The sequence below is a fragment of the Phyllostomus hastatus genome, unplaced genomic scaffold (genome assembly GCF_019186645.2).
Source record: "Phyllostomus hastatus isolate PE091 unplaced genomic scaffold, TTU_PhHast_1.1 phas_scaffold_46, whole genome shotgun sequence".
Taxonomy (NCBI): Eukaryota; Metazoa; Chordata; class Mammalia; order Chiroptera; family Phyllostomidae; genus Phyllostomus; species Phyllostomus hastatus.
In genome coordinates this window covers 17,924,572-17,945,273 of record NW_025334032.1, presented here as the reverse complement: position 1 = coordinate 17,945,273, position 20,702 = coordinate 17,924,572, and the positions used below count along the sequence as shown (strand labels likewise).

Sequence of the window (20,702 nt, the reverse complement as noted above, 5' to 3'; positions counted from 1 at the left end):
TCAAAAGGAACCATTTTATCATGTCTTTGTATCATTACTTCATGAATGCAAATTCCACTGATATATCCTACTAAGTGTATTAGATACGAAGTAAAACAAACACAAAATAAATACAGGAAAAATAAATAAGCTATTACATAGATATTTCATTAAGTTGATTGATAATCACTATAGCCATGTCATGTAGAATTTTATAGTACTAAATTTAAAAGCCTTTTCTCTCATTTGATTCTAATAACAGCCCCCTAAAATGAGCAGGGCAAATGTAATTATCCCCATTTTGCAGATATAAATGTTGAACTTCAGACAGTTTAATTGATTTGTCCATGTTGTCCTGATTGGTAGAAGAAGATACAGGACCAGAATATGATGTGTAATTTCTGTAGTTTTTTGCATTCCACTCTCATTTTCTGCTGTTTAAAGTCATCGTTGTGTACTGTCTAGTTACTGAAGAAGCAGTGGTTTAGCGGGGGATAAGAGGCACTGAGTGCCCCCGTCGGGGTGATCGTGTGCTGCAGTTAGCGTGGTACTGCTGACTTGTGCCTGCTGTTCCAGTGTAAGTGTTATCGTTCCCCTTTTACTCAGCAGTGTCCTGGCTCTAGACATACTAAATGAACAGATTTTATCTATAAAGGAAGATAGTGTTTCCTAAGTCTGCATCTTATATTTGCACTTTAATAAACCAAGGTGAGAACAGCCTCAGTTAACTGGAAACCTTTCATGGTGAATACACAGGCTGCTGAAATCGTCACATTGTAATTTTGTGGTTTTTGGTGGAAGACTACTTATAGGCTGACTTGTATACTCCTCCCTATATTTTTGTTCTAAATGATAGATTATGATTTATTTCTACTGATTGAGCAGTTTGGTTTTTAATTTCTATGTGTTTGTGCATGTATCTATCATGGTCATGGGGATGAGGTTTTGCAGAAACAAATATTGTGCCCGAAAACATGCCATGTTGTTTTCTCCGTGGATATTGCTTAGCTGACCACTGAAGTAAGGCTCCCTTTGAGTCTGTAAAATTAGTATGTTTTCTGTTCCTTTTTATGGCTTCTAGGGAGGGAAATGTTTATATTAGCTCAGAATCCACAAAACCTAAATACAGTGAAAATAACCCTATAGATTACTGATTATGTATTGCCTTAAATTAAGCAGAAATGTAGAGCCTGATACTAAGGAAAACAGGTTCTGTGTCTCGCAAGTCCAGGCTCTCTTGGAAACCAGAGTGTCCCACTGAGTGTGTCTCTGGGTTTACGTCCCAGAGTTTATTTCAGAAAGTTCTTGTCATACGACTTTGTGAAGATCCTCCTTTCAGATTCTGATTTGACACTTTTTAGCATTTAAGATTGGAGAGATACAAAGAAGTTTTAATAATATGGATGAGAAAAATAAGCAGTACAAACCAAAAAACAACCACCCCAAAACTTGGGGAGAATTGGTATTAAGTTGCCAATTAACATTTTTGTCCATTAAGAACATTAAGTAAAATTACATTTTAAGTCTATCAATTTAGAAGGGACATAAAAAAAAATTGTTGTCTAAAGTGAATACACTAGTAGTTTTATGAAAAGCATACTTTGTTTTTCTCAGTTCTTTATTTCTCTTCTCCAAAGTTCATGCTAAGGGACAGGCTTCCCTAATATTATTAAATATGCAGGAGTGGGCAGAAGTAGGTTTACAGTTCTCAGTACACGAAACAGGTTAGTCTTGTATTATTTATTAGTTATTGTATTATTTATTTGTATTATTTGTCTTATTTTATATTCTTTATGGTTTAACTTTTAGGTAATTATGGCAGGTAATTTAACATACTTTTGCCCACCCCTGTGTGTATTGTGGTGTTAAACCTGTTAGAGGACGATTGACAGAATGAGGGTTTGCCGTGCAGGACCCCTGGCCTTTGTCTGGCAGCAGTGTGCCTGCGCGGCTCGAGTGAGCTGCTGTGTAACGCCCGCCCCTGTCATGCTTCCTCCTTTCCACACAGAGCTTTTGTGCCGCCTTGCACCAGGAACTTAAAGAATACTACCGGCTGCTCTCTGTTTTACACTCCCAGGTAAAGACCTTGTTTTTATTTTAATTTCTTCATGATTTGAAGTGTTACAAAATGGCAGCTACATAGAATTTTAAAGTGTTTTCATATATTACTTTTATAAGAGAAAAACTTGTTTGATAATATGTTTGTAAGTTCTGGATATCTACAGAGTTTCACTGTATCCTAGAGCCAGTTAGTGGCTAATTTTCAGGTTAGTTGCTGCATTCCAAACAGGTCAGTTGTAGCTTGAAGGAACTATTGTTCTTCCAGAGAGCGATCTTTTGCTTCATTTTTATAAGAATCCTTTCCATATTCACTTGACCTGGATTAAGAAGTGATTGACTTAGTGACCTGAACTTACACATTATATCTTTATTGTTTTTCAGCTACAGTTAGAGGATGATCAGGGTGTGAATTTGGGCCTTGAGAGCAGCTTAACACTCCGGCGCCTCCTTGTTTGGACATATGATCCGAAGATAAGACTGAAGACTCTGGCGGCCCTGGTGGACCACTGCCAAGGTTGTTTTGTGTCTGATGGACCTACTTTATTTGAAAGCAGGTTTTAGGGAATATCATCTGGGTTTATTTTTGTGCCTGTTTTGTAGCCTTAATAGCCATAAATAAGCTGCTGATTAAATACAAATTAATAGATATGAGCTTATGGGGGAAAATAACAAGTTACCAGTGTGGCCCAATATTTATAGTTGTGGAAGCTCAGGATTTCATTGAAATAAAGGAAGGAAGAGGTTTTTTAAAGATTTCTCTCTGTCTCCCTTTTTGTAGTTTTTGGTATTACAGCTGTTGATGTATATCTCTCTTTTATTTGTTTCAACCAGCAGCCTTTTCTAGAGTTTCCTTCCTCCTGAGGTTGTGGTCTCTGTCTGGCTATATGTTACGAGTTCCCATGTTTGCACGTCTGGTGTAGGTCTCTGCCAGGCTCTCAGTCTGTATCTCTAGTTGCCTTTGGCACCTTTTTCTCTCACTCTTTGTACTGCCTTGGCCAAAACCTCTTTCTCCTTTTTCCCATTGTAACATTGGGACACTAATAGTCATGCTTTTTAGGATTGTTAGCACTGAATCAGATGTGAGGTGCAGTCGTCTGCCCATAGTTCATGGCTCATTGTCTGCTGCCGTCCTCCTGTTGAATGATTCGTAAAGACGAGAACGTCAGCAGTCGAAACCCACGTTTATCATGTCATTTGTGCTCTGCCTTCCCAACCACCTGACACTCCCCCTCAAAAAAAGAAGTTGAACACAATGAATAAATATCTCTTTTCTCTCTAATTACCAGCACTCCCCATAGTTAGATTCCTACCAGACTCTTCCTTTATATTCTCCCCAGTCCTCCCCCTCCATCTCTTTCAGTGTTTACTTAGCCACTGAAGTCCTGATACCTGACTCCTTCCGTGTCTCAAATCACTGCCTCTCCCAAACCAGTGTCCGCAAACAGGATCCTGTTGAATCCTGCTCTGTGTCGTCTCTCTGTGCTATTCAATAACCTGCTCCTAACTCCGTCTTCAGCCTCATCTGTCTCCATTTTTGGGCATGCGTGCCAGAATAAGCTTATTAAAATCAGATCACATTTGTCCTTTTCTTAAAATCCTCCAGCAGTCTAATAAAGTCATGGATCTTAACAGAAGAAATTCTTCATGTGCTTATAGTTTGGACTTGATTTCTGCCACTCCCAATACACTATTCTGAGCTGTGCTCCTAGGACATGGGGGACTGTTATTTCAGTGTAGTGTAGTGTAGTGTAGTGTTTTTCAAACTATATGTCACAACCAGTTAATGGGTTATGAAATCAGCGAGTTGAGATGAGCATATTATATCGAAAGAAGGAAGAAAATATTAAAGTGTAAGTATCATAAAGCTTTTATTTTTTATATTTATTTGTATACTTGATTGTAATATAAAGTGGAGAGCTTAATGTGTTTCTTAGTCAAAAAAAATCATAAGTCATGTTCTGGATCATATAACGAGTCAAGTGTTTTCCACTAAAAAACTCTGTAGGGTTGTGAAGGGATGAGGAACTCGGACACATGTAAAACCTGGGGGAGACTCTTTCTGTGTCCTTAGTGGTATTAAGAAAACAAACAGGCTTTATCTTCATTACTTGACCATTTTGGTTAGTGTTAAATTACTGGTTTCTACTGTTAGTCTTGAGTTTGTGTGTTTTTATGTATTCCCCCCACAGGAAGGAAAGGAGGGGAGCTGGCCTCAGCCGTCCATGCCTATACAAAAACGGGAGACCCGTACATGAAGTCCCTGGTGCAGCACATTCTCAGCTTAGTGTCACATCCTGTCCTGAGCTTCCTTTACCGTTGGATATACGACGGGGAGCTTGAGGACACTTACCACGAAGTAAGGAATGCTACTCAAGTGTCAGACTGGGAATTAAGAAGCATGGGCACTCAGTTACTTGTTTTTTCCCCCGTCACTTCTGTTCTCTTGTAACAGTGATGTCACCATACGTCATTTGAATGCCATGCATGTTTTGTACAGTGCTTTGAAAGCCAGTTATTTCATTTATCAGAGGAGCTATATTTGGTTAGTGATTGTTATCCCATTAATAATAGTGGGAAACCCAGCAAAGTCAAATCTCTTACCCACATTTACTAGTAACAGCAAGGTTGCGGCAGAGCTAGGACTAGGTCTCTTAAGTCTTAGTCCAGTTTTCCTTGCAGAACAGCATTATATGTTCTGTTGCTGTACGTGATTACATGAAACTAAATTAACTATGGAACTAACAATTTTAATGAAGCAAGTTACTTGTACATACATGTACCTAAGAAATACAGTTAGTTTTGCTGTAATGCAGCATATATGTTTTTTAAAAAATCACTGTGCTAAAATCCCAGAGTAAAAACCACAGCACTTCTGACAAGAAGTAGAATGAGGGGACATCACACTCAAAAACCTTATCAGAGATGTTAAATTTAAAAAGGTATAGGAACTTAATGCAGGTTGTCTCACAGTTTTAAACACATTAAGTTAAGAAATATGTAAATTCTAGAATAAATATGGCATTTACCTTGAACAAGTCCTGCTGTTGGCTGGTGGGCATGGGCTGAAGGAGGCCTGTCTGAAGTGGAACAGATAGGAGTGGCTGCCAATGCACATGTTGGTGGATTAAGGTCACCGGTGGGCTTGAGATGTGTCTGTGTGTGCAATTTGTGGATTCCCATGTGGCTGGGTTGCTGTTTTCACCTAGTTTCTTGTGGATGAAATTGCTCTGAAGCAATAATGAAATTTGTGTTATGCTCAAATTGTTTGCTAATTATCAATTCAATTGTGCAGTAATAAGTTGTTTTAAAAACAAGCACAAGCCCTGGCTGGTGTGGCTCAGTAGATTGAGCACTGGCCTGTGAACCAAAGGGTCTCTGGTTTGATTCCCAGTCAGGACACATGCCTAGGTTGCAGGCCAGGCCAGGTCCCCAGTGTCACGGTGTGAGAGGCAACCACACATTGATGTTTCTCTCTTTCTCTTTCTCCCTCTCTTCCTCTCTGTCTAAAAATAAATAAAATCTTAAAAAAGAAAACAAGCATGATAGTGGAACTAAACCGTATATAGTATTATTTTGTGGGTGCTTTTGAAATACATAAATGCATTCTATATATGCATATGTATTGTGTAAGTCACTCAATATGTCCTGTGGCTCCTTCCATGACAGTATTATAGTTGTACTTTGTTCCTGCATATTATTTCATTGTATGGGCATATATTTAGCAGCTCTCCTGTTGATGGAGATCATGTTCTTTGCAGTTTTAAACCTTATGAACATTATTAAAATCAACATCCTTGTATGTACCTCTCTGTGCATATTCATAAGTTTCTCTAAGGTAAGTACTGGGAGTTGGGATTGCTGGGTGTGTGGAATGCATACTTTAAATTTTGGTTGTGCCATTTGAGCTTTGGAGTGGCTCTAGCAGTTTTCCTGACAAGCATCAGCTTTCTGTTAAGGTTCTTTTTCCTCCACCCTCATCAGCATTTCACATTACCTAATTTTAATAAAAGTGTTTTTAATCTAATGTATGAGATGTGGCGTCTCCAATGGTATTTATTTGCATTTTATTGGTTACTAGTGAGATGGACCAGTTTTTCACATTTATTAGTTATTTTTATTTCTTCTGCTGTTGCTATTCATATTCTTTGCCCAGTTTTCCTGTGCATTTGTCTATCTTTGGGTGACTTGTATCTATGATGGTACTTTTCCCCTTTAATTATTTTTCTTTTAACTTTATTTTCACATTATTCAGACTTAGAATTATCAAAATAGCACAAAGAATCATAGTCTTTAACGAAACTCCCAAAATATTAGTTTTACCACATATACACCTAAGTTTTCTTCTGGACAGTTGTTTTTTTTTTCTGATTTTTACATTTTGTTGGCTATTTATCAGTATTATTTAAATAACCATAGCGTTATGGCTTCATATTTGATAGAAGTGGTTTGTTCTTTTCACAGTTTTCCTTGCTGTTTTTGCACATTTCTACTTAGGTAGGAATTTAGAATCAGCTTTTGATTTTGCCAAATTTTTTAATATTTATAGGTATTGCACATTGAATTGATAGATTAGGAAGAAATATTTTTATCCTTTCTGTGTTCTTTTTGCTAAATAAGCTATTTTTTTTAAAACTGAATCGAAAGCTTTGAAAGGTAGTATATACATGTTTTCATTTTACTAATGGTTACTTAAAGGTAACCATTAGTTTAAAAAAAACCATTAGTTTAAAAAACTTAAAGGTTTTTCAGAACTTTATTTTTTTTGTTTACAAATTTTTTTTATAACAGAGAGAGAGGAAGGGAAAGAAATAAATATTGACTTGTTCTACTTATTTATGCATTTATTGGTTACCTCTTGTATGTGTGCTTACTAGGGATTGAACCTGCAACGTTGGTACATTGGGACGATGCTCTAACCACCTGAGCTACCTGGCCAGGGCAGAGCTTTCTTTAACCTATATTTTCTAAATGCTAAAGTCAGGAGTAAACCAGTTTTTAAAAATCTGCTCCTGAAGTTAAGATAAAGAATTTTTTACTTCCAGGTTCTTTCCTGCCATGCAACTAATCTCTATAACTTTTGCTATGTTATTATATTTCAAATTTTTATAGCCAATGTTTAAAAATTACCTAGTTTTTTAAGATTTTAATTTGTTTTACTTTGCCTTTAGATTTGTGTCAGTTATTTAAATATACTTTTATGCTTAACTGGTACTATTTCTCACCACCAAGCTCAATTATAATTTCTGTTACTGAGATATGCATATGGAAAAGTACATAAATCCTAAGAGTAATGCTCGATGCTTTACTACAAAATGAGCCGCCACCCAGGTCTGGATAGCACCTTGTCAGCATCCTCATCGTATGTCTGCCCTGCCTGTACTCCCCTTACTGCCTTCTTCCTTATTCCTAAAGGAACACTTTCCTCACTTCCAATGGTATAGTTTTGTCTTATGTTAAATTTATGTAAGTGGAGTCTGATTTTATATATATTAAAATACATTTTATGTGAAGCATCCCTTGTATTCATCATAGTTACGTATGAATCTTTAACTTTAAATTTCTGGAAAGTGCCATACAGTTGTTTGTTTAATTAAAATTTTAAATCAGACTCAATTGTTCAAGATTTAATGGAGACTGATTCTTAAACAATTCAGTTTTTATCCATCACTTTTGTGATAAGGAATCCTTTAGGTAATGCTTTCACTTTGATAGAGCGAAATGTCATTTTTGATTCATTTGAGTTTTGTTATTCTGTAATTACAGGATGAGGCGAACTTTGGAAGCTGTTTAAAAACCTCTGTAATTGATTATTTACAATGATTATTAAATCTCCTGACCATTACCACATTAAATAAAATGATCTGGGTTTTAGGAATTTGTCATTTACGAGCTGAAGAGTCTAAGTGATCTTATGGTTAAGAAAATGAAAAAATAATTGTTCTTTTTATATTATAATTTGTATATGATGGGCCATGCTTAGTATGTAAATTTATGAGAAATAGCTTTAACAACTCACCAATCAGAAATAAAAAGCTCTGTATATTTTTTAGTTTTGAGGCTTAACTGTTCATTACCCATCCAAATTGTACTTATAAAATTTAAAAAATCATCTTTTAAGGCAGCTTTTAAAAATGAGGATTATTGAAAGATGAAAAATGATACTTTCTATTTAATAAAAAATTTGTATTCTAACCCCTCCCTCATGCAGTAATTAATATGTTAATTATAATATGAATTAGGACAGTAAGAACTTTTTAGATAGCTGCTGATCAGTTGACTTGAGGAACCTGGTTTTCTTCATGGCTTGGGTTGGGAATTGTTGTCTGGGGTGTGTATATATATAAAGTGCTACCGATTAAAGCCACAAACTGGCTAATTACCTTTTTAAGTTCAGTGCCTGATTACTACTTTTGTCTTGTTTCTTGAAAATAATTTCATTTGTATTTTCTAGCAGCCGGATTTTTTAAACTGGTCCTTAATTAGATTACTAATTCATCATAGGCATCTGTGTTTTTAAAAGAGTTTCAAATGTACCACCAATTTTTTACTTATTGTCTGCCTTATGTGTTATTCAGCTTATTTATTTATTTTGTTGATAGTAATTGTGGGAACCAGTGTTGATGGAAATTGTAGAGAGAACTGGGCACAAACTTCCAAAATTGATCTTGTTCTGGAGTTTTTCTTTATTATTTTTGAACATCGATTCACTGAGGTAAAACAAAAGCAAACTCTTTTAGACTAGTATAGCTTTAATTTGCTATACTTTTTTGAATAACTTATTTTATAGAATATGTATGAGACATACTTTCAGGTTTAATTTATTTAAAGATAAAATACTAAATAAGTATCCATGACTATTGAATACAGTATTAGCATTAGTAGCTCAAATGTCAGTTAATAAACTTATCTCAGAGCTTTGGAAAGTTACTTTATATGTTTTTATTTAACTATATACTTCTGAAAAAGTTGAAAGAATTGTACAAAACGTTCCCAGGTACCCTTTCCTCAGATTACCTGAATGCTAACATTTTATTACAATAAATTTATCTTTTTTAAAAGGTTCTATATTTACTGATATTTATGCTTGGGGTCTAAGTTTAGATGGGGCTTAAATTCAAGATTTGTAATTTTTTTTTTTTTGCTAGTATTATACTCCAGATGTTCCTGTTTGTTTCACTAGTTTTGCTTGTGGGATTTTTCAAAAATGCAGTGTGTTTGAGAGAGCTGAAATTAATCCTTCTTGACAGAATGTCTTTTATGTTTTTGCCGTGGGCCTGCCATGGTTAGTACTGCTATGCCAGTGGGCTTTACCACTTCACAGTGCCTTGTTCTTAGCTCATCTGCTTTATTTCTGTGGGGTAGAGCTTAGGAGCTCAGGTTCTGGAATCATGTGACTTGGGTTTGACGTTCAGCCTCAGTTTCAGATGGGCCTGTATTGGGGTAATTTAGCTTCCTTTAGCCTTGCCTTCCACATCTTTCATATGTGCAGAATAGTAGTGCCTATTCCATGGTATTTTGTGTACGTGTGAGGATTGAGTCAGGCAGATAGTAAGCATTTAATATGTTATCTGCTGTTAATATAAGAAAAACATTGGGTAAGATTTGCATATTCAGTGGCCCAAAGATGTCTGTGGCCTTTCTCTTACTTGCATTGTTATCTGACTTCTCTGTTTTCTTTTGAACCCTAAATTTATAAATATTCATTTAAGTCTGGTTAATTTTAGGAAGGCTCTCTTTAATTTACTCTAAATCATAATTTACCATAAAAATTTGATAGTTTAGGCAACTGCCTTCTGTGTTTGATATACTTATGTAATTAAAATTTGGGCTCTGACTGGTGTAGCTCAGTGGATTGAGTGTGGGCTGTGGACAAAAGGGTCACCAGTTCGATTCCGAGTCAGGACACATGCCTGGGTTGTGGGCCAGGTCCCCAGTGGGAGCCATGTGAGAAGCAAACACACATTGATACTTCTCTCCTTCTCTTTCTCCCTCTGTGCCCCTCTTTCTAAAAATAAAAATAAATAAAATCTTTTTTTAAAAAGTTAAAAAAATAAAATAAAATTTGGGAATTTTTGTTTCTTCAGTTTTTATATAGGTTAATTTTTCCTTAATCTGTATAATGAGTTATAACTTGGTTGTAAAATTGTACTTCTTCAAGTATATGTATAATTATCTTTAAATAGCTCTACATGAACTTTATGACCACTCATTTAATAGTAATTTATTAAATATTTGCATAAGGAATTGCTATTTTCTAGAATAAAAGAAAGCACAAAATATGAATAAATAGAATAGAATTTTGGAGTTGAAAAGTACAATACTGAAATGAAAAAAAAATTACTCATGGGGCTGAACAGTAAATTCAAATAGAAAGAATAAAATAAGTGATTTGAAAATAGATCAATTAAGATTATCCAGTCTGAGGAACAGGACAAAAAAATAAGGAAAAAAATGAGAAGAGCCAGTGAGATCTGTGGTACTCAAATTTGACGAAAAACATTTATCTACATATTCAGGGAGTTGCACAGACTCAAAGTAGAATAAACTCAAAAAGATCCACAGTAAGGCACTTTACTATCAAACTAGAAGGACAAAGACAAAGAGAAAATTTTGAAAACCTCAAGTTGAGGAAAATTCATCATAAAGAAAGGATCATCTATTATGTGAACAGCTGGTTTCTCATAAAAACTGGGGAAGCCAGCAGGCAGTAGGATGGTCCATTCAAGAAGCTGAGAGACAAAGGCTGTCTGTCATTCAGGAATTTTATATTCTGCAAAAAAGTCTCTTTGAAAAATAGTGAAGGAGATATGAAGGTATTTCCAAATAGATAAAACCTGAGAGAATTCCTAAAAACAAAATCTCAAATCTGACAATGAAGAAACAGCACCTGAGTAGATGCATAACTAGTAAAGAGATTGAACCAAGAATCTAAAGAACTTCGCAATAAAGAACCCTGACTCAGATGGCTTCACTGGTGAATTGCACTAAATATTTAAAGAAGTAACCTTAGTCTTTCTCAAACTCTTCCAAAAAAATAGCAGAGGAAGGAACAATTCTTAACTCCTTTAATGAGGCTAGTGTCACTCTAATACCAAAGCCAGACAAAGACAACACAAGAAAAGGAAACTATAGACCAATATCCCTTATGTATATAGATGTAAAAATCCTCATAAAATATGAAAAACTGGAATTTAGCTGTATTGTACACCATAACCATGTGAGAATTATCCCGGGAATGTAAGAGTAGGTCAGCATAATCAAAATCAATCAATATAATGTACCATATTAATAAAATAAAGGAAAAAAAGCACATAATCAACTCAATTGTTGGAGAAAAAAGCCTTTGGTACAATTCAGGACTCTTTCATGTTAAAAACATTCAAAGGAGGAATAACATGGAACTCTCACCTACTAAAACGCATCTGTAAAACACAAGGATCATACTCAATGGTGAAAAAATGTATACTTTTTCTCTAAGATCAGGAACAAGACAGGGTGTCCATTTTTTCTACTTCTCTTCAGCATTACACTGGATATCCTAGCCAGGGCAACTAGGTAAGGCAAACAATGAAAAGACAAACATCCCGATTGGAAAGCAGGTACAATTGTTCCTGTTCACAGATGACATGATCTTACATATGGAAAACTAAAGTGTCCACAATATTTATATCTAAAACTAGTTCGCCAGATTAACTGGTATAAGATCAGTATGCAGAAATCAGTTGTATTTTTATATACTTGCAATAAATAATCTAAAAATAAAATTAGGAAAACAATTTCATGTACAATGGTATCAAAGATGATGAAATACTTAGGAATAAACTTAACCAAGGAAGTGCAAGACTCAAACACTAAAACCTATGAAACAGCGTTGAAAGAAGACCTAAATAAATGGAAAAATTTTGTGACTTTAGAGTTAATGTAAACTCTATCAAAATACCAGTGGCCTTTTTTGCAGGCATGGAAAAGATGATTCGCAAATGGGGAGTCAAAATACTTTTAGAAAAAAAACCCAACTAAGTTGAAAGACACTTTCTGATTTCAAAACATATTAAAATGTAAACTAGTCAAAACAATATGGTACTGACATAAATGTAGACTGGTAGATCAACAGTAGAATTGAGAGTCCAGAAATAAATTCATTCATTTTTGTTGAATTGGTTTTTAATAAATGTCCAAGACCACTCGATGGAGAAAGAATTGTCTTCCACAAATTGTGCCAAGGCAACTGGATATCTGCATGAAAAGAATGAATTAGGACCTCAATGGCATTTCGTATATAAAAATTAGCTCAAAGTAGATTGTACACCTAAAGCTATAAAGCTTTTAGAAGTAAACATAGGTATAAATCTTTGTGACTATGGATTAGGCAATGGTTTCTAGATGTCACCAAAAGCATGAGCAGCAGTAGAAAATAATAAATTTGATTTTATCATAATTAAAAACATTTGTACGTCAAAGTACAAGATTAAGAAAATAAAAAGTCAATTCACAGAATGGGAGAAAATACTTGCAAATCACATAGATGGTAGGGTCTTGTATCCAGAATATGCAAAGAACTATTATTACTTGACAAAAAGAAAAGGTAACCAAATTTAAAAAATGGCAAAGTACTTGTAGATATTTTTCCAAAAAGACATACAAATGGTCAATAAGCACAGGAAAAGATTGTGATCATCATTAGTCCTTGGGGAAATGTAAGTCAAACCACAGACACCAATCACACTCACTGGGATGATATTTTAACAAAAAGGTAAATATTGATGATGATTTGGAAAAACGGGAACCCTCATCCATTGCTGGTGGGAATATGGAATGGTGTAGCCATTGCTGAAAAAAGTTTGGCAGTTCCTCAAAAAGGTAAATATGGACTCAGCAGTTCTAGGTATATACCCAAGAGAAATGAAAACACATTCATATAAAAACTTGTACATGAATATTCATAGCATCATTATTCATAATTATAATAGTCAAGTAGAAATAACACCAATGCTCATTAACTGAAGAGTGGGTAAGCAAAGTGTATATCCATACAATGGACTATTATTCAGCCTCAAAAAGGAATGAAATTTTACATGCTGCAACATGGATGAATCCTGAGAACAAGTGAACTACATAAGACAGGTCACATACTGTGTAATTTCATTTATATGAAATGTGCAGAATAGGCAAATTCATAGAGACAGAAAATAGATTATTGTTGGCATGGTTGTGGGGGGAAGGGGATAGAGGAGATCACAGCCTAATGGGATGGAGTTTCTTTGTGGGTGATGAAAATGTTCTGGAAGGTAGGTAGTGGTGATGTTTACCCAACCGTATTGTGAATAATACTAAAAACGGCTGAATTACACACTTTAAATTAGTTAAAATGTGACTTTTACATTATGCGACAGGGTGCTAGTTACATCTGGCTCCTAAGATTAAACTTTCTGGTTCATTTGCTTAGTGTTCTGCCTCGTTCATTGCTGGTTTAGAGAGTTCTGTTCACTGTACTCTAAGTAGAGCTCAGTGAGTCTGAATCTGCACATCCCTCTGGCTGCATGCACTTGGGGACCTCGTAGGGAGGTTTGGCATGGTTTGTGATGAGGATTTCCAAATCTCCATGGTGTCTGTAATATGCAGTGACGCTGGAGCTGGTATACCCACCCTCTGATCCCCTGCAGTCCCAGCCAGACTGAGTGAGACACGTGTGGAGTGTGTCCTGAAGGTGGGAGGTGACGAAACAGGGAAGAGTTCAGAGTGCCTCCTTTTATCACATCAGCAATCAACTGTGTGATATTCTCTTGGGAGTTTTTCTGTGAGGAAGAAAATGTTTAATAGTCAATGAAGAATATAAAATAGTGCATACTGGAGAAATTCTATAGTAAAGAACTTTTATCTAGCATTTCCAAACTTAATTTGTAATAGAGTAGATGTGTGTTTTTATTAATACTCAATGAGAAAGATTAGTGGTTATTTAAAGTGTATGTAGCAAATTAATTACGATGTGCCGGTCACAGGAACTCTGGTTTTGTTATTCAAAAGAAAAGCTAAATTTCAGATAGAGGGTAGTACAAATAAAGCTGTAATTACCTTCCTTCCAAGTTCACAGACCACTCAGCATTCTGTGCCTCTGCACCCCAGGTCAAGAAAAGTGGGGAACTGGTCTTGACGCTGCGGCGTGGAGAGTTAACTCTACTTTTCTGTAGAGTTACCCCAAGTATGAAGGTGAACATCCATCTCTAGGTTTCCTGCCTCAGAGTTGGTGGAATGCCAGTCACATGTGGGGCTGCCCTTGTCTGTTTTTGTTGAGATTCTTGGACCCCTTTTGTGACCCAGCTGCACTCCTCAGTAACTGGCCTGCATTAGAGTGTCTATAATGGGTATTCAGAGCTCACTTCACTTGTAAAGTAGCTCTGTTGGTGTTCTTGGGAAGCTCTTTCAAATGCCCAAGGTTATACCCGTTTCCAGGAAAGTCTTTCTGTCTCCTGCTGCTGAGTGATACTCTGTCCTGCCTTAGCTGCCTCTGGGTTTCGTTGATTTGCAACCCAAGGATGAGTTTTTACTCGTTTTATCTGAACTAAAAACTTCCAGGTGGCCTCTGAGCTTCGCTATTTTTGGTGTGGCATTGTTAAAATGTGCCTCTGGGTCCACTGGTTGGCATTTTACTTTTAGCTATAAAAAAAAGATATAATACCCTGGCCCACTGGACTGGTGTCCAACTTTTATTTTTCTTGTATAATGATAAAATGCAAGGTAGGCAAAAATAGAAGGCTGTAAGAATTTACAGATATCCTGAATGATTAGTGTAGAAGGTACTTTCAACATTTGGGGAGAGGTTTTTAATTATCTTTGACTCTTAAAAGTTTGTCGTATAGAAGAAAACTGAAAAAAGAAATTTTGTTAGACTTTTTAGTAGCTCATATGGATTCTCTCCCTGGTAATCTCAGTGAGGTAAACAAATATGCCAGTGTGTTCAAGGTGAGAACAAGATAGCTCAATGTTAATTTATTTTATTTTTTGCCTTTTGGGTAACTTTGTCAGTTACCCAAAAGTAAAGGATAGGGGCCCCAATGAGGAACAGGAAAAGAAAACTCAGCCCTGGCTGGTGTAGCTCAGTAGATTGAGCGTGGGCTGTGAACTAGTGTCACAGGTTTGATTCCCAGTCAGGGCACATGCCTGGGTTGCAGGGCATGACCCCCAGCAACCACACATTGATGTTTCTGACTCTCTCTCTATCTCCCTCCCTTCCCTCTCTAAAAATAAGTAAATAAAATCTTAAAAAAAAGAAAACTCTTGCTTCTAATTTTGAAAATGTTCGAATTTGCTTCAGTGTTTACTTAAATGCTCTGATAATCTCCATCTTTGAATTGGTAGGCAAGTGAGCTATAGATAACACAGGAATTGATTTTGTCTCTGGGTTCACTCAGCTCTGTTATTATTTTACTTATATGCTTTTTTGCTGGTAATTAGTGAAATTTAAAAGTTTCCCATACAAATATTTTATTGTTTTGGTACTTTGGTGCCCCACCACTGAAGTAGTGTAATTCATCAGTCTACCTTGTCAATTCCCTTTTCACCCGTGCCTCTGGTTCAGAGCCCTTGTAGCTGCTCTAGGTGTGGATCTCTTGGTATTTGTCTGCAGGATTGACAGGTTGAAGTTGGGGTCTTTTGTGGTCTGTATTAATGGATCTGATTTTTAGAAAAGTTGCTTGCTAAGAAAATTACCCTCTTCATTTCTGTTTTTAGTAGCGAGGCCTTGGCATTTGTCCAGCAGTTAATGAGAAATCGTGGTACAATTACGTTTTATTTTTTCCCTCAGTTCTTTCTGTGATTGACATAATGCCGAAAATTAAAGAACCTTGAATAGAAAATGCATCAATAAAATAAAAGCATATTGCAGTTACATTCTGACCTTGATTTTTCCTCTATAACTATATATTTTTCACAGGATTAATTAAATTCTAAGATGCACCTATTCCTCTCAGTGCTACTAGATGTTTTCTAGTAGAGTAATTGCATGCTACTTTGCCCCCAGATGAAGTGATGCTTTCATAACTTCTAAAGAAGAGAGAATTGTCTGAGGTTTTTATCTTTTAAATTAAAATTTTTTATTGTTCATACTGATAAAAATCCTGCTGCTCTCTAACTCTCAGGATAAATTAGTGTGTCGTCTGTAGGAACTAGCTCTTCTAAGTGAATAACAGATAAATACAATTTATGTGCAATTAATCTAATTTGTTGAATGGCAAGCTACAGAGCAGTCATAGTGTAGTGATTGAGTAACCTTTTAGATTAGTACTCCTGGTAGGCTTATAACATTTTTATTTCTATCAGGGATAATTAAAGTATATGTTAAAGTGATGATAGTCTCATTATAGTAGTACTGTTTACCCTCAAAGCAGTCATTAATTATGTGTTTAAAATTAGAAAGAGAATATAAATTAAAAACTAAAAATAAAGATCAATAATTACTTTACTCATTTAAATTAGTACTTAATGACAAGAAATTTGAATTGAAAATAGTGATTTCAATGTGATCATAAAACTGTTGGCATTTATTTATTTATTTTAAAGGTTTTATGTATTTATTTTTAGAGAGAGGAGAAGGGAGGGAGATAGAAACATTGATGTGTGAGAAATATGGATCGGTTGCCTCTCTCTTGCCCCCAGCTGGGGACCTGACCTACTACGCAGGCATGTCCCCTGAGTGGGAATTGAACTGGTGACCTTTTGGTTTCTGGGACAACGCCCAACCCACTGAGCCACATCAGTCAGGGCATTTATTTAAATACCTCCTTATAAATGAGACTGTACATAATTGATACCTTTTAGCCCTAATTTACAAGGATCAAATATAAGATCTTGACATCATTAAAAATTTTGTTTCCTTAAATATTTACCCTTGGTATTAGGTTCGTGTGAACAGAAGGCACATCATTTTTAGTTGGCTTCCCTAGGAAAATGATGTCACTAAAAAAATTCATATTGGAGCCCCTATGTTTACTCATTGGCTTGAATCACTTGATTCTTTTGAATAATATTTTTTTCTATTTTAAAATGTCTGTGCAATTAAAAATTTTGAGAATATAAACAGGCTATAAAATTAATTGGTGATCTCATCATGAACCAGTAATATTAATTAATATATTTATATATATCCCTTTTTTCTAATATATTCTTGTGTATTCCTGTTTGTGTATCGTACCATGCATAGTATTTTGTCAACTTCTTTACATGAAGTAAATAATGAAACTAATTTCATGCCATTAAATATTATTATTTTATTCCAAGTCTTCTTAAAATGTGATCTGTGAAACTCCTAAATAGTGCATAAAATTATGTATTTTGTGGATATATGCATTTTTCCTGGGAAGAAAATTTGTACTTTTCATCCGATTCTCAGAAGGGTTTGTGATAGTTAAGAACAAACTTTATTTTTAAAAATGACTACATGATAATGTTTTATAATTCATTATGTATTTCCTTGTTTTTAGATATTTAGGTAGTATAATGTGCTCTGGCTAAAAGTATTTTAACCTCATAATGCAAGGATAATATTTTATCTAGAATCTTATCTTTATTCACAAATTAAACTGGCCTATAGTTTTTATTGTGGGCATTTTATCAGGTTTTGATAGTGTTATACTGGATTCATAAATTAAACTGTAGTATTCTCTACATTTTTCTGTGACGGAGAATACTCTAACATAAGAATGATAACTTATTAAAAAAGTAGGCCCTTAATTTGTTTTCGTTACACCTCAGTTTTAAAAGTCTGGGTTTTAAATGCCTCAGTGATAACATCTACACATACTACTCTTTTTAGAGCCCCTCTCCCTTCTCTCTGTTCTTGGGTTAATTTTGATTATTTTAATTTTATTAGAAAACTGTTAATTTTGTATTGCTGTATGAATACTAATTATATTTTTAAAATTCTTTAAATCCACTTTGTATCTGTGAACACATCTTCCTAGTCAGGGCTGTGTGTTGTTCACCTCTTTGTGATTTGGAATTTATGCAAATATCACCAAAAAGGTGCTTTAGGTATGTTATGCCTTAAATGGACTTTACAGTTTGCCTGGGGAATCAAGCCACCATGTATAACATAGTGCTGAGCTTCCAACCATCCAGTTTCCAATTGAAAACTCTGTCAGGTACTGAGGTTGCAGTCCAAATGCCATTTTCCCCTAAAAGTTACTAGGGCTCCTTGGAGAATTGACTTATTTTCGGTCTTCAGTAGAAGTGAACTAGATGAGCCTAGAGCACTTTGCAAACCAGAAGCAAGAAGACAACTCAGGTGAAGTCTGAAGGATGCAGGAGCCAGCTTGAAGATGCTCCCTTCATCCCAGACTGGGAATCATGGAGCACCAATGAGGATAGTAACTGATGAATTGGCACACCAGATATGTTTAAATTCACGTTCATGATAATCAAACAAAAAGCTAATTGGTCACCGTAGGAGGATGGTAAAGATGTTATCAAACATTTCCTCTCAATTTCTTGATATAGTCAAATTTCCCCCCTTTTAATCTGTTGATACAGTTATAATGGTACTTTCTGATGAGGCTGCTGTAGCTCAGAGGAAAGGATGATATATTAAGTAAAAGGCGCTGACCTGGACATTAAAGAGAAAAGTCTGCCCTGGCTGATACAGCTCAGTTGCTTGGACATTGTCCTGCAAACCAAAAGGTCGCCGGTTCAATTCTGGGTTGTGAGTTCAGTCCCTGGCTGGTGCGCCTGAGAGCAACCAATCTGTGTTTCTCTCTCACACTGATGTTTCTCTCCCTCTTTCCCTCTCTTCCTTTCTCTTTTTTCTCTCTTAAAAAAAAGTACATTTTTCAGCCCCGGCTGGCGTAGCTCAATGGATTGAGTGCGGGCTGCGAACCAAAGCATCGCAGGTTCGTTTCCCAGTCAGGGCACATGCCTGAGTTGCAGGCCACGGCCCCTAGCGACCGCACATTGATGTTCCTCTCTCTCTCTCTCTCTCTCTCTCTCTCTCTCTCTCTCTCTCTCTCTCCCCCCCCCCTTCCCTCTCTAAAAATAAATAAATAAATAAATCTAAAAAAATGTACATTTTTCCTCATACCAGCAATTAGTTTAAAAAATAATAAAGAGAAAATTTTATCTAGAAGGAAACAGACTCCCTATGTCATACTATATCCAAGATAATATCTAAAGGGAAGAAAGATCTAAACAAAAATAACACAATCAGAATACTAAAAATAAAGGAGAATATTGTGTAATCTAGGAATGGGAAAATCTTAGGATGATAGGAAATTCAGAAGCCATAAAGGAGGACATTTTCCTATAAAACACAAAAATAGAACAAAAACATGGAACATACCATAAACAATGGCAAATTATTCTTGAAAAAATTAAATTTGTAATAATGATTCACATATAGGCACTATCCTTAATATAACAAAGACTCAGTTGATAAGAAAAAGACAATCTAGGTAAGGCTAAGAAAGACAATTCACAGGAGAAGAAAAGCAAGTGACAGCATTGTGCAAACATGCCCAGCTTCCTTTGTTGTCAGTACAGTTGCAGTATAAGCAGCCATGGTTTTACCTAACTGATCGGCAAAATCTAAAACAAGCAAGCCTGCAGAATACTGAGTATCCTGCTGTTAGGAATTTCGATCAATACAGCTATTTGGAAAGGAAATTTGGCATTATCTATAAATTAAATATTCCTTTGACTCAGCAGGTCTGCTATTAGAAATTGAGTTTATAGAAATAAAAGTACAAGTCTGTTAGGATATCTGAAAAAAGAGAATGGCCTTGTTGGAATAGCAAATGAGCTGGAAACAATAGCAATTTAGCTTTCTCCTTACCATTCCATATTCTTTCTGATGTCAACGATCAGGCTGATTGGTGGGGAATGCAAGGTGAGAAGCATAGTAGACAGGAGAAACTTTTGAGTTTGAGAGGTTCTGGGGCGAGCTAACAAGAGAAGGCCACTTCCACTTAGTAGACTGGTGCTGGTCATTCTCCTACCTCATGGTTTGCCTGTCGCGGACAGATTGAGCAGAGTGTGTTAGCTTAAGCACCTGTGTGTCCAGACTTGACTCTGCAAGAGAGCCCACAGAGGGCTGGCCCACTAGTCGAAGGAGACAGAGCTGAGTAGATGGATGTAACGTAAAGGGAAAAACTGCGAAACTGGTATGAATTGAATATTTAAATGGGTGTAGAAGTTGGTATTTTTTTTTTACTGAGGACTGAAGCAGATTTGGTGGCCTACACACTTAGATCTTCAGTGTTACACAGCAAAAGCCATAATTGATATTCATAATGAAGATACTAAGTTCAAGAAAGAGCTTAGCATGTTCTTGTGATACACTTCGGTTTTACAAGTCTTGGAAGTATGTGATTATGTTTAGAGAGATCTATCCAAATGCTTTTTAAAAAAAGTTTTAGTATGTAAATGGTCAGTTTTCCTGTATCTGGAGAACTTTGCTTTCTAGAGTAACATGCTTTGATGTTACTGTTAGATGATATTTTACTATACATACCACTTTTCAATGTGTCGATGCCTCTCTGTTTTCAGTTTTTTGTAGCATCAGATCCAACCGTCAAAACAGATCGACTGTGGCATGACAAGTATACTTTAAGGAAATCGATGATTCCTTCATTTATCACGATGGATCAATCTAGGAAGGTAGGGTTAGAAGAGATTTG

At 35.7% G+C, this 20,702-nt stretch overlaps 1 protein-coding gene across 1 annotated transcript in view; it reads left to right on the top strand.

Annotated features, from left to right (window-relative positions):
* The window catches only part of TUBGCP3 (tubulin gamma complex associated protein 3), an 89,036-nt gene that overhangs the window by 32,194 nt on the left and 36,140 nt on the right, over window positions 1-20,702 (top strand). The window contains exons 9-12 of the mRNA XM_045821546.1: window positions 1,988-2,056; window positions 2,422-2,554; window positions 4,230-4,396; window positions 20,572-20,682. Coding sequence (XP_045677502.1) covers window positions 1,988-2,056; window positions 2,422-2,554; window positions 4,230-4,396; window positions 20,572-20,682 — 480 coding nt within the window. The remainder of the gene's footprint in view (window positions 1-1,987; window positions 2,057-2,421; window positions 2,555-4,229; window positions 4,397-20,571; window positions 20,683-20,702) is intronic.